The sequence below is a fragment of the Manis pentadactyla genome, chromosome 1, assembly GCF_030020395.1.
Source record: "Manis pentadactyla isolate mManPen7 chromosome 1, mManPen7.hap1, whole genome shotgun sequence".
Taxonomy (NCBI): Eukaryota; Metazoa; Chordata; class Mammalia; order Pholidota; family Manidae; genus Manis; species Manis pentadactyla.
In genome coordinates this window covers 178,543,417-178,557,298 of record NC_080019.1, presented here as the reverse complement: position 1 = coordinate 178,557,298, position 13,882 = coordinate 178,543,417, and the positions used below count along the sequence as shown (strand labels likewise).

Here is a 13,882-nt window from a genome sequence, read left to right as displayed (position 1 = left end):
TATGAATTTTAGAACTATTTGTTCCAGTTCATTGAAGAATGCTGTTGGTATTTTGATAGGGATTGCATTGAATCAGTAGAATGCTTTAGGCAGGATGGCCATTTTGACAATATTAATTCTTCCTATCCATGAGCACAGGATATTTCCATTTATTGGTGTCTTCCTTAATTTCTCTCATGAGTGTCTTATAGTTGTCAGAGTATAGGTCTTCTACTTCCTTGGTTAGGTTTATTCCTAGGTATTTTATTCTTTTTGATGCAATTATGAATGGAATTGTTTTCCTGATTTCTCTTTCTGCTAGTTCATCGTTAGTGTATAGGAATGCAACAGATTTCAGTGTATTAATTTTGTATCCCGCAACTTTGCTGAATTCAGGTATTAGACCTAGTAGTTTTGGAGTGGATTCTTTAGGGTTTTTTATGTGCACTATCATGTCATCCATCTTGGTTGGTTTTAAAGTGTCCCTTTCAGGGCGTCCCCCAGCAGCCAGAGGCACAGACTGACCTTTCCCAGCTCAGTCCCTCCAGAAGTGAAAGTGTTTGTCCTGTGGCGACAGAGGCTGTGGTGTGGGTCCCATGGTGTGTCCCTGTCTGTCTTTCCCTCAGGGGTCCACTTGGCCTGCCACAGGTTGTCAAACAGTAATTAATATATGCAGAGCATCTGCTATGTGTCAGGCATGATGCTTTATAAAAGATCCTTCATTCCTAACAACTCTGTGGGGTAGGGACAGATGAGGAACTGAGGCTCAAAAAGGTTAAGTAACTTGTCCAAGGTCACACAGCCTGTAAAAGGCAGAGATAAGATTCAAATTAAGCACTTTTCTTTCTTCATGATGATTTCCCTTAGAAGAGGGAAGGCCCTTGGAAGAGGTCAGGCCCAGAATGAAGCCCGCCCAGCCTTATTCAGCTGGTGGACCTATAGGAAGTTATAGAAAAGAGCTACTGATGTCCAGATGCTACAGAAGTCACCAGGGAAATGTTTTAAAGTTTCTGAGCAGCAAGCAAGGTGGCTCAGAGGACTGGACAGGGGAACAGAAAGCACACATGTGGCTCAGGCAGCATGGCCATGCATTGCACGCAAGGGTCGTGTGCCGGCCAGCTGTAGCCTCTGGAGTAGTCCGTAGCAAACCATGCCTGCTGTGAGCCCCAGCAACACCATGGCCAGGATTCCAGTCTATCCAGGCAGGAAGGATGTGTGTCCTACACTTACAGCCTGGGCAAGCAAGCAGGTGAGATGAGCTAGTTATCGCTGAAAGGGCTGAAATGATGCTCTAGGCCCAGCCAGAGGAGCAAACCCATCACAGCTGTAAGTATAGTGGGTTACAGTGAATGACTTCAGGAAAATGTGCTGAGGCTACTTATTATGGAAGATAGTTTCCTGTTCCCAGCTCTGCAAAACAAATGCTTATGGTACTGTGAGTATTTAAACATCAATTCTCTGTGACTAAAGACACAGCTGGCATACAAGAACGATCACTTACACGTCTATAGGCGTTTGGGGAAGGACGCTGCCAGATGGTTACCTGTTTTGCTAAGAAGATCATGTCTGGATCTCCCAGTTCAGGACCATCCCTGAAACCACCAGCCTAGATACTTCCCTGCATCCACCAGCAGCTTAGTGTGTTCAGACAGGGTCCCCAAAGCAGGAAACCAGGAAGCCCAGGCCCTTCTTGCCCGTTGGAAGACTGGGACCAGCGTAAGGGGACAGTGGCCTGGGACTCACGGAGCTGCAGAAGGTGCCCAGCACGCCCATGCCTTGGGCTTTCCTGCCAGCGCCCCACCCCTCAGCCTGCCCTTGGCCAGACTCCCTTTCAGCCCAGGCTCCACGGTCCTGTGGCCTGACCACCCCTTGTGTTCCCACAGCGTGTCTGGGGGTGAGCTGTTCGAGCGCATCATTGACGAGGACTTTGAGCTGACGGAGCGGGAGTGCATCAAGTACATGAGGCAGATCTCGGAGGGGGTGGAGTACATCCACAAGCAGGGCATTGTGCACTTGGACCTCAAGCCCGAGAACATCATGTGTGTCAACAAGACAGGCACCAGGATCAAGCTCATCGACTTCGGTCTGGCCAGAAAGCTGGGTAAGGCAGATCCGCCTTCCCTGTGGTCCCCAACGCGCTGTTGCTGTGCTCCACATGCTGGGTCTTAGAGGGAATGTGCAGCTTTGGGGTTCATGACAGCACAGAGGCTGCTCAGGTTCAAACCCTGTGCCTCCCACTTACAAGCTGGTGACTCTGAGTCTCACATACATTGTCTGTAAAATGGGGTACCTGTCGTACCCACCGGATGGAGCTGTTAGGGGGATCAGATACGTTCTGACAGGTGAAGTGAAAAGGTGGGGCCTTGTACGTAGCGGGCTTTAGCTGTTTATTTTATCGTCATCTTTATCCCCTCTTATATTTTTCCCTTGGGTGCCTGCAGCAGCCTAACTCATTTCGGTGACGGTGCTTCCTCTCATTTGCATCACTGTCCAGCTTCCAGAGCACTTCCACATACTTCCTTTCCTTTGATTCTTGCAGTGGCCCTGTGAGGTAGGCAGGGCAGATTTTATGAGGCCCTATTTAGAGACTAGGAAGCTGAGTTCACAGTAGCTTTGGCGAGCAGGCCCCCCCACGAGCTGGGGCTGGACTAAGGACCCCAGACCCAGTTCAGTGTCCTCTGAAGAGCCACTGCTCTGCCCGCGCAGGGGCGGGGGCCAGGGGCTGGGGGGAGGTGCTCGGGACATTCGTCCCCAGCCCTGGAGTCATTTCGGTTGATGCCTGCCTCACATGCCCCCCCTGACTAGGTGGCTCTTTGATGCCTCAGTAACTGGGGAGAGAGCTTCACCTTCCAGCCCCTGACACTGCCTGCCCAGCGAGGAGCCTGAGGGCTGGCACTGGGGGCTCTCCCTTCACTGCCCTCTGGGGTTAGCTGATGCTGCCTGGTAAATCTCCTTCCAGGATACCCCGTCATAAAGGGGAGACAGAGGATGCACGGTCCTGCCAGGCTGTGACTCCCCGGTGACGGATCTGTGCTGGTGTTGGGTGAATGGGCCTGTGCCCCTCCCCCCTGCGGAAGGTGTGTGTGGGGGCAACAGCTGGTGAACAGTAATTTAAACAAATAATAACTTAAACTAGTAATTTAAACCAATAGGGCACCACTGGCCTCAGGGGCTGGCAGTGTCAGAGCCCCAGGAATATGGCACACAGGCTCCCTTAGTGAGGGGCTATGAGGGGCAGTGGTGTCCACCAAGGCCCAGGAACTGGGAGGGTTAAAGTGTAGCACGAAGGGTTCGGGCTGGAGTTGGAGCAGAGCTTCCATGTCTGAGGGCTGTGAAATGCTTTTTCTTAGAACATTTGCTGTGGGCTCCAAAGTTAAACAGGAGGTGCAGCCCACAGGCCAAAGGTGTGTCACCCCCCACTGCTGACAAGATCCCCCAGGAGCTGGCACCTATGAAAGCTGGTACCTGTATGCATCTTGCTAGGCATCTCTTGCCCTCTATGGCTCAGAGGCACCACCTTGGGGTCAAGGTTTTTCCCGACTATCCTCCTGGCAGCTCCTGGGAGGAGAGACAGAGGAGAGGTATGACGCTACACAGAGAGAAGCCATGGAGGGGAGCGAAGGGCATGGCTCAGGAGTCAGACCGCCCGGGTGTAGGCTCTGACCCCACTATTAACTGGGCAGGTAGATCACTCCACGTCCCTGGGCCTCGTCTTCCTCCTCAGGAGCACGGGGGTCATACCTCCCCCTTAAGGTTGTCGAGAATATTAAATAGGAAAGTCCTTGCAAAGCAGGCAGCAGGGTACCTAGTACCTAGTGAAGTTCAGAGAACATTGTCGAGTACGGGTCACGGTCCCTGCCTCGGGAGCTCAAGGGAGAGACATACACATGAGAGACCATTTGGGGGCAGGAGCTTTAACCACCTCTCCTCCCCGACCCCAGCCTGCTCAGGCCATTGGAGGTGGGTCTGCAGTTTGTCCGTCTCACCGGTGCATTGATCGCTTGTTCGGTGAGGAGGCCAAGCCTCTCTGGGCCTTGATAAGAGAGCAGCTGAGGGTCAGGCCTCGACTCTCCCTCCTGTGGGTGGGCTCCAGGATGTTCTGGTGATTGATCCCTCTCCATCCTGGTTACAGAGAATGCGGGGTCTCTGAAGGTCCTCTTTGGCACCCCAGAGTTTGTGGCACCTGAAGTGATCAACTATGAGCCCATTGGCTACGCCACAGACATGTGGAGCATCGGGGTCATCTGCTACATCCTGTGAGTCTCGGGGCATGTGGGGAGTGGGCACAGAGTCCCTGGAAGGGTCCCCAGGCTGCCCTAACATTGAAGGGGTCAGGGTGAGTCATGGAGGTGGACCCACCCCAGGGTTAGGGGGGCAGCAGGCTCCTGTCCCCATCCATGCCAGCCTGCCCTGCTCCTGTACCGCTAAGACCGGCAGCTCATGTCACCCTTCTGCAGGAGCGTCTAGCTCCGCACACGGAGATCCCCCATTCTGAGCCTTTCACTGTCCCTGAGGCTGGCCAGTCTGGGGCCTTTGGTCAGGAGGGTGGGAATGGGGCTAGTGCCACATAATTTACCTTCACTTATGTAAGTGGGTCCCCAGGGAAGGGGATCCAGGCACGCTTCTCCTGGCATCACCATTGTCTTCTGAGGGCAGCACCCCATCCTCCCAGCAGGGGGGCTCCGGCCTCATCCTCGCCTCTGAGTCTAGTAAATGGACAAATTTATAAGCACTTTTGATGACAGAGTCTGCAGACAGGCCAACAGACAACAGGAAGCCACAAAGCAATTGGAACTGGGAAGTCAGGTGGAAAATACAAAACATTTCAGTTAACAGTGATGAGTGGAAGCCAGTAATCTAGACCAGTGCTGCAGAAAGTTATGTGCACGAGTCACCTAGGCCTCAGTAGGTTGCAGATTCTGATTCAGAAGGTCTGGGGGACCTGAGAGTTCCAGATTTCTAGCAGGTTCCAGGTTGCTGACAGCACTGGTGCAAGGACTTTGGACCTGGTTCTTTGAGTACCAGGCTCTAGAACACACCTTGGGCTCTCACTGATTTAGTCTCTGAAGCCCCCAGCTGAGGCAGGCCCTGAGCTTGTGGTATGGTTTCCCTGAAGATGTTGCTATGCTTCCATTCATTTTAAAAACATATTTTTTGTTGATAAAGCAAAAGGAAAAATTTAACATTTTCACAGAAAATTTGAGGAGGACCCTTGAGAACATTTTCTTAGATCCCTGGGTCTTCAGACCCTAATGTCAGAAATGGCCATAGGTGATTCTGCTGCACAGCCAGGTTTAGGAACCTTTGGAAGGTTTAGGAACTGTTAGGAAGCTTTGGCAGAAGGGGAGTGATTATTTTGTGCAATGTGGCCTTTTCACACACTCGGGAGTTTTACTCCAACTGTGGCCTGTTAGGACAGACTTCTCAGTCGAACCTGCCTCGTGGATTCTGTGCCCCAGAGTCGTCTTCTCCCTGCCCAGGGTCACCGCACCACACAGCCTCCCCGGGAGCAGCACGGAATCAACCCCCCGGCCAGGAGTGTGTGCCTCTTCCCCTCCCTTCCGCAGCCCCACTTGCAGAGAAAGGGAGCTAATGAGTACAGAATACTGTGCCAGGGTCCACCCTCCTGCCTCCCTTGGTAGACAAGGGGTTTCAGGAAGGACAGTGGGCCCCCCCCCCGCCCCTTCTGAGGCTGGATGGCGCCCACACCAGGTCTCTGGCCCCGGGAGAGACACCTGACTTTTGAGAAACAGTCTCTAGTCAGCTCGCTCTGTTCATTGTATGGCCGTTGTATGGCCGTCTTGGTCCCTGGGTCCCTCTGCAGCCATCAGGGAGTCTTACCTGATTGTACCCATCAGTTTTCCCACTGCTGTGGTATCTGGATCATCTGCAGCCACAGATTTCACATGGGCTCTTGTTTAATCCTCAGAACAAACCTGGAAGTGGGTCATGGAAGGGACTTAGCCTTCACTTGGCATTGAGGTGACCCGGGTTGAGGCAGCCCACATGGCTGCCCACTCCCCACAGTCCTAGAGGGTGACCAGTCATCCCAGTTCACCCAGGACTGATGGGTTTCCCAGGATACAGAACTGTGGGTGCTAAAATGAGGACAGTGCTGGGAAAATGAGAGCATTTGTCCTCATTTTAGTAAATTTTAGTCACTGAGTAGTGGCTCAGTAGATTTTCACAAAGAACACACCCGTGTAACCTATACCCCGATCAGGAAACCAAGCACCCCCAGGGCCCCTGCAGCCCTCCCGGTGCCCTGCCCAGTTACCATCCCCCGAGAGGTGCCATCACCCTCATATCTAATGTCATGCATTAGTTTGCCTGTTCCTGAACTTGATATAAACAAATCGTACATGTCTGGCTTTTGTTTAACATTGTGGGAGCCATTCATATGATTGTGTATAGGTGTAGATTTTCCCTTCTCTGTGGGTGTTGTGTAACACTGCTGTGTGAACATCACCCAGTTTATGTATCCAGTGTACATTGATGGGCTTGGGAATAGATCCCAGTTGGGGGTATTTCAGGCATTTTGGTATGTGTGTTTTAGTGACTATACTTACACTTTCTGTTGGATGTATTATCTAGAAATAGAATTACTGGATCATGAGAGCAGTTTATTTTAAAATGAAAATCCTTCCAGTGGAAGAACATAGCAACTTAGATAATATATTATTTACTAGATTACTTCAAAGCTAAGACCAAGAAACATGGAGGAGCTTTTTGAAATGGGGAGAAAATAATTTTGACAAATGGGGCTCCAGCCTGAAGGCGTTTGGGCAAGAGGGTGTGAGGATCGGGGAGAGGAATGTGTGGCAGGGACGAAGATGAGGAGAGGGCATGATAGACACTGGTCAGCCCTGCACAGCCTCCTGCACCTCTGCTGTGGGCTGTTCTGCCCTCTGGGACTGATCCTGCTCGGTCTCCCAGTGGGGACTGAGGTCTGGGAGGTCTGCTTCCAAGCTCAGGCTCTCAGCAGAGCACAGGGTGCCAAAAAACGAGAATTTGAGCCAGCCAGATTGCTTCCTTTCAGTCCCTACTATGCAAAATTCTAGAATTGCTGCTGGAAGCCCCAGAAGAGCTGCTCTGACAGCCCACGTGCACCCTCTGTCCCGCCTTCGGTTGTCTGGCAGTCCTTGGCAGGACCGCCCTCTACATTCGTCCCAGAGAAGTCCTTCCCATGTCCTTTTTGGGCCCTGAGAGATTGGGGGGACAGGTGATCACTTATTTATTATTCAACACATATTTGGTGAGTGCCTCCTAAGCAGCCAGCTGGGTCTCTGGGCTGTTGTAAATTTGTTAGAGGAATTCCTTCTCCAACCCCGTGGAGGGATCAGGGCAGATCCTGTCCCTACTGGAAACTTGGCCCCACTGCTCACCCAGGTTTGGCAGGTAGAGTAGCGATGTAGCAGGTGGGGTTGTGGGGCCCCCTACCCTCTCACCCCTGATTTCGAAGGGAGAAAGTAGATTTTGTGAATCTTCCGGACACTCTTCTGGTGTCCACAGCACCTTGGTTTCGGCTGGAGGAGAGAAGATGGGTGCTCAAGGCCCACTTCAACTACGAGGCATTGTAGGCTTCGCCTCCTTCTCCAAGACCTCCTTCCCTCTCCAGCCTCCTCTGGGCTATTTCCTGAGGAGCTGGTGTCCCCTGACTGCCTGTGCGGACACCAGAACCCTTCTCTGGGCCCTGCCCTCACCCCTACTACAGAATTCCTTCTCTCCCTGCCCTCCCCCAAACCAAGGTGAAGAGCAAGTACTGCTCCGCTTTCTCCTCCCCACCCTCTTCCTACTGGGCTGTGACAGGCTTCCCAGTTCAGCTCAGCTGGGCACCCTCCATGGTGCACAGAGTGGGGCCATCCCCATCCAGTCTCACTTCCGGGGCAGCAGCCAGTGAGTGGTTGCAAGGTCCTTGTACCCAAGCATCGGGTGCCAACTCTACTGTGTTTGGATGCTGGGCCCTTCAGATCAGCTATCTGGGGGCCCCACGCACAGCTGCCCCTGCCCTCTGTGTCACTGAGCCCAGCATGCTCTCTGATTCTAGCTCCTGTCACCTCCGAGCAGGCCCAGGCACCACCCTCAGGTTTTGCTCTCCAGACACTTGGGCTGTGATTGGGTGATAAAACCCAGGTCTCTGCTTCTAGGCCACTGCACAAAACAATATCCAGCTTCCTGTGGTTCGTGCCCAGGCCTCCTGAGGCTAAACTGGGATAAAAGACTAACCCCTTTCTCTGCAGTCACTTGTTCTGCTGGTACACATGTGGACCCTTTCACTGGCCATTCATATAACAGGGTCACCCGCTGCTTGAAAACCACCGTGGAGAAAGTGTAGTTCAGGGGGCCTCTCTGCACCCTTCTCTCTCCTGACTTCTGCCCAGAGAGCAGAACCAACCTCTGCATCAGATTCCCTGGGCAAAGTTTTGCTGCAGTGAGAAATTAAGAATTAAGAAATTAGAATACCCTGTAGTCATGACCTTTGTGAATCATCAGCATAAAGGCTAATATTTGACCATTAGAAATGACCGTGAAGACTCTATACACTTGTGAAAGGCAATAGCAAGTGAAGAAGTACAGCATCCAATAACTTGCCCACACAGGTTACAATTTTGTGAAAACTAGAGAAATCTGTTTGGTTACACTGAGGGAAAAAAACTTCCCTCTACCCTCAGAGGTCCGGAGTTGAGAGGCCTGTAAATAAAACTGACATTAACTAGAGAAAAATAAACAGATTTAATTATGGATATGCATAGGAGTTCACAAAAAAATGTGACTCAAGGAGGCAGTTAGAATTTGGGGCTCATATACTATTGATGCCAGGGTTCTTGTTTGCGTAGCCGAAGAATGAGCTTCACAAACAGTCAAGGCAGGAGAGCAAGGTACAGGCTTTTATTTAGAGATAAAGTGAAAGGACAGAGCTCCTAGCTCACGCCAGGAGGGGACAAGAGAGTCCGTAGTGGTGCGTTGTCTAGGGGGTTTTATAGACAGTTGAGGATTTTTCGAGAACATGAAAAAACCTTAGGGGTGTGGGCTTGTTAAGTGATCCCTGAATATTTAGAATTAACTTAACACAAGCAACTTCCTCTGATGATTTCTCTCTGAGATACCAGCATCTTGGTCTGGGAGCATATGAAACAAGGCCACCTGCTTGGCCCCCAAGGTGGGCTGAGGTATTGTTTGCTAAACAGTAAGTTAAGAATTTCTAACGTCTTAATTTCCTGGGTATTAAAATGCAATCTTATCTTTAAGGTGGATTCCTTCCTGCCTTTTACTGTGTTGTTTATGCCTGGGCTTACTTGCTATATTAGTTGCCCAGTTTGCAAAATCACGTCATCAGATCTGAAGGAAGAAAGACAGCACAGAGGCCTGGGCCTTTTAGTATGCTGAAGTGAACCTTACACATGATTATAAATGGTTAGCATAATAAAACATGTGCTACTCTTCTTTATCTGGGGAACATTAACTGATTTCACTGAAGAATGATTCTAGAGCTCAATGTTTAACATAGAGTTTTAGCAGGGGTGGGGGGCGGGTTCCTTGCATGTAGTTACATTGCTCTGACTGCAAATATCCCGCCCTGTCCCCTCTGGAGGCCCTCACCCTACTCTGACTACATCCACGGTCTCTGTCTCACTATTTCAACAAAAAGCGATGAATTGCAGAGAAATAACTAAACAAAGGAAAAGGGGTTCAGGAGGGGGTAAATTGTGAGGACGTAACTAGGACATGTACAGTAAATCAAAGTTGTCTAAGTTTGTTATGCAGATAAAATGTCTTTCTCCTCTTCTGAGGAGGACACCTTTACAAGATGAAGTTCATGTCAGCTAAGCAAAGAAAAATTTATGTCCTGCTTTAAGACAGAAAGAGGAGGGCAAAGAGCTCATTGCCTTCAGCTCAAAACAATCCCACAGGAAGAGAGGTGAATAGTTGTATTTTTAACACTAAGGTCATTACATTTGTTGATTGGATTGATCAACCCAAACTATTTATTATTGTGGGTAAAATAGCAATTAATCCCATAATCTTTCGCCTGCCCTTAGTGCATCTCCATATCAATAGGTGATTACAAGGGGGTGTGGAGGAGAGAACAGCTCCAGGACAGGAGAGGTTTTTTGCTTCTTCCCACCCAGGACAGGGAGAGACACGGGTGAATGGAGTATACTTCTTGTAAGCAATAAACAGGTTTCTCCCACTTTATTTTTCCCTTTGACTGATTTCCGCTTCAAAGGTTTACTTGCCCTGGGCTGGAAACACATTTTCCCCCGAGTTACAATTATCCTATGCAAATTCAAGCAATAAAGAAAAAGCCCCAAAAAAGAAAGTTCAAAAAAAATCCTGCAAAATCCCACTCCCAACCAGCAGCATTACTAAAATTTGAACCCTCTCTGTCGTCATGTTCTGCATATATTGCAAGTTTTCTTTTAGAGATGTACTTTTTTAGCAGGGGGAATGCTGGGGAAGCTCCGGCAGGCAGGGAGCCAGCTGTGGCTCAGGGTATCAGATGGATGGGCTGCCAGGAAGGAGAAGCACTAGAGGCGGGGAGGTGAGGAGGCTCTCCCTGACTGTGAACATTACAAAGATTAAGCTGTGTCTTTGCAGGATTACAGTTCCTAATTAGGAAAGGACGTTTACAGAAAAAGAGCTTTCAGCATTCCACAGCAGAGTTGTTTGCTTTTGCTGTGATCTTTTGGAATGCTCGAGGACTTTCCCCCACTCTTTGTTTCAAATGGAAAATATAAAGACAGAAGAAAGCAGGTAATTGATAAGTAACAGTCAGGCTGCTTCCTGATGGGGCTAGCTTAGGTCACACAGGGTCACAGAGGTGGGGTAAGTTGGGGGCCCCTAGGAATTCTCTCCCAGTACCCTTGGTATATAAAGGGGAGAGAAGTGGCATATAATGGTGCAGACTTGGGGCTGCTAAGCCCCACCCTTCCCTCACTGTGATGTGACCAAAAATGACCATCCCCATGCCTTCTTGAAACATAATTGATGTCTTGTTTTAAGATACTTCAATGCCATTTATGAAACTCTATTATTAAAAAACAAATGTATTGATTAAGGTGAGATCAGTCCCATTGCAAAAGCCTTCTTTTTACAAAATGTTTCACCAGAGGGTTCCTCCCATGGCAAGTTTTCCTTGAAGTATTGAGGCAGGACAAGGACATGGGACAAGCATCATGATTCAGTTTCCAAAAAAGGCTGAGATCTTAACAGCATAGTAAGAACAAGAGGGTCTCCATCTTAAGGCCAAGACTCCATTTTAAAAAGAAGAGAGTTGAGAAGTAAGATTCCTAACAGATTCTTTAGTAATCAGCCAACAGCCTACGTTATGGCAGCAGCAGTGCAAGTAGTCCTAAATGATATGTCCCCACTGCTTGTGGGCAATCACTATCTTAGAGAAGAACCAGATCAATAAACTCCCTGTGTTTAGTTTCTCTTACAGAATTATCTAGAGGACTGACTGTAGATAGTAACATAATGTCTCTCACCAGAGAGGGACATCATGAGACCACAAGTCAAGCCTACACCCAACAACCACCACCCTGCCCTTTGCCCCATTCCTGGAAAACCTTAAAAGACAGAATCCCCAGCCTTTCAGTGCACCTCCTCTCTGAGGATGCCCGCACTTGCCTTTCTTTAAGTGTGTACTTTTAAATAAAGCTTTCTCACCTCAAATTATTGCGTTTTGTCTCTTTGCTATTTCATTCTATTTTCAAGTCTTGGCTCTGTCTCTGTTTTATTCCTGATAAGTAGGGAGGGGTTTGCTGAGAGCTCAGATTTGGGCCTGCAAGTTCCCATCGTCTGGGTGGCCCGGATGAAACCGCAGCTATGCAATCTGCTCTTAGTAGTTTGCCTGAAAATCTCCTTTCTTTGGGAAGTTCTCAGAACATAATCTCACTCCATCCTGTGCTCCATGGTTTCTCCAAATCCTGGAGCGGCAGGGGCTAGTCCCCATGCTGTGCAGATCCAAGTGGACACGGGATGCCAACTGATCCTGGCTTCAGGAGTTGGCAAGGGATCTGCCCTCAACCAAAAAGGAGTTCAATAAACTTTCCCTCTTTCCTTCTGTGCCTCCCTGCTCTCCGCTGCTGCAAGGAAGCTGCCATTCCCTACCACTCACGCTTTAGTGAATTCCTTCCTTACCTGCACCCATCAGACCTGTTAGAGAATTCTTTCTCATCCAGAGTCAAGAACCCTCCCCTGTCCAGGCTGAGGTTTCTTCTAGTGCTTTACCTGCTGTGCAGGGAGAGACCTCCCCAAACAGCTGTCCAGCAACAGTATTTCACTGGGTTTTGTTTTGTGAAACATCAGGTACAAAAGTATTTCATAAACTGAGGCTTTTTGAATGCCAAAACATCTATGGAAGGGTTTGTATTATTGTTTACGAAGACGGATTTATAAGGATTTGTGGGAAAGGACATTAGTGAAGCCTTAACTTGGAAGGTTGAAGGCATGAGGCCCTAGATCCATCATGGAGTTCAGGTGAGGTCAAGGCAGGACCAGCTACATAATTTGTGGGGTTCAGTGCAAAATAAAAAAGGTACAGTGACTTGTTCAAACCCTATTAGGAATGTTAAGATGACAGCAGTCAAGCATTAAACTAGGAGTGGGGCCTGATGAGGGAGGGGCTCTATACACACTGCACAGACCTCAAGGCCACGAGGCTAGCCCAAGGTCAGGATGAGTAGGGGGGTGCTGGCTAGGTGGAGATGAGTGGCACAGAAGTGATGGGTGAGGCCAGTAAGCCATAAGTCTGTTCAGCTCTGAGATACTTTACCTTCCACATTTTATTTGTCTTAAGCTATTGGTAAATGAATCATTCCTGAGATCAGATTGGTCAGGCAAAGGGGGTGAACTATATGCAGAAGAACTATATAAAACCTATGGTTGTGGACTGAGCCCATTCCTATGGACCAGGCCTCAGGCTGGTGCTATGCACCACGATTTACCCCATCTTCATAGAAATACTCATATAAAGTAGCAGCTAAGACACAGGCTCTAGAGACAGATGCCTGGGTTTAAATCTCACTGACCGTGAATCCTTGGGCAAGTTTCCTAACCCACTCGGTGCCCCAGTTTCCTCCTCTGTCAATCGATTACCTGGGTTATAGGGTGATGTTCAGACTGAATGCGTTACTCCATTTGAAGCTCTTTGCCCACACAGTAAATGTTGGATAAATGTTTGCTGCCATGATGATGATGATGGAGGAGGAGGAGGGGGAGAAACAAGTAGAGTCAGAAGTGGTGACCACTCCGCAGCTGGGCAGTGGCTTCTCCACTTTACAGAGGAGGAAGATGAGACCCAGAGATGGGGGTAGTCGAAGGCCAGCCAGCAAACGAGCAGCAGTGCTGTTTCCTCTGCATGGTGCCTCTTAGGGCCACTTTGGGTTTGGCCTGAATGCCTCCGGCACACTGAGCTCCAGTGCAGATGGGTCACCAAGCCCGTGGCTGGCTCACAGTCCACCGTCCGGCCACAGGCCCTTGCTGAGTGTGCCGTGTGCTGGGCCCTCTGGTTGGAGCTGGTGGGTTTGAGGATGAGATGGCAGGGAGCCCCCCAGGGCAGTGATGAGGCCAGGCCGCAGGACTAGTCGGAACAGCGGGAGGAAGGGACGCCCCACCCAGGGACCCTGGAGGAGTGTCTGGGGGACGAAGCTCCGGCCTGGGCTTTGAGGAGGCATAGGACCCAGGGAGGATGGCCCTGCTGCAGGCCATGTGGAAGTCAGGACGGAGGTGACTTCCTCCTGCCTCGGCCTCACTGCAGCTGGTCTCAACACATCTGGGGCTGCAGGCAATGCCCCGGAAGTACAGTGAGCATCAAGAAGAGGCTGAGCCACAGAAGCCCGGGGAGCCACCCAGGGTCTTCATTTCTAGAGTGGGGGAGACACGCACAAGGGTGTTCGGG

The 13,882-nt window shown here is 49.9% G+C and overlaps 1 protein-coding gene across 5 annotated transcripts in view; it reads left to right on the top strand.

The window, feature by feature from the left end:
• MYLK (myosin light chain kinase) overlaps positions 1–13,882 on the top strand; it is a 263,764-nt gene that overhangs the window by 235,183 nt on the left and 14,699 nt on the right. For all 5 annotated transcript variants that reach the window (XM_057503366.1, XM_057503362.1, XM_036905492.2 and 2 more), the window contains 2 exons: positions 1,863–2,080; positions 4,112–4,235. In XM_057503366.1, coding sequence (XP_057359349.1) covers positions 1,863–2,080; positions 4,112–4,235 — 342 coding nt within the window. The remainder of the gene's footprint in view (positions 1–1,862; positions 2,081–4,111; positions 4,236–13,882) is intronic.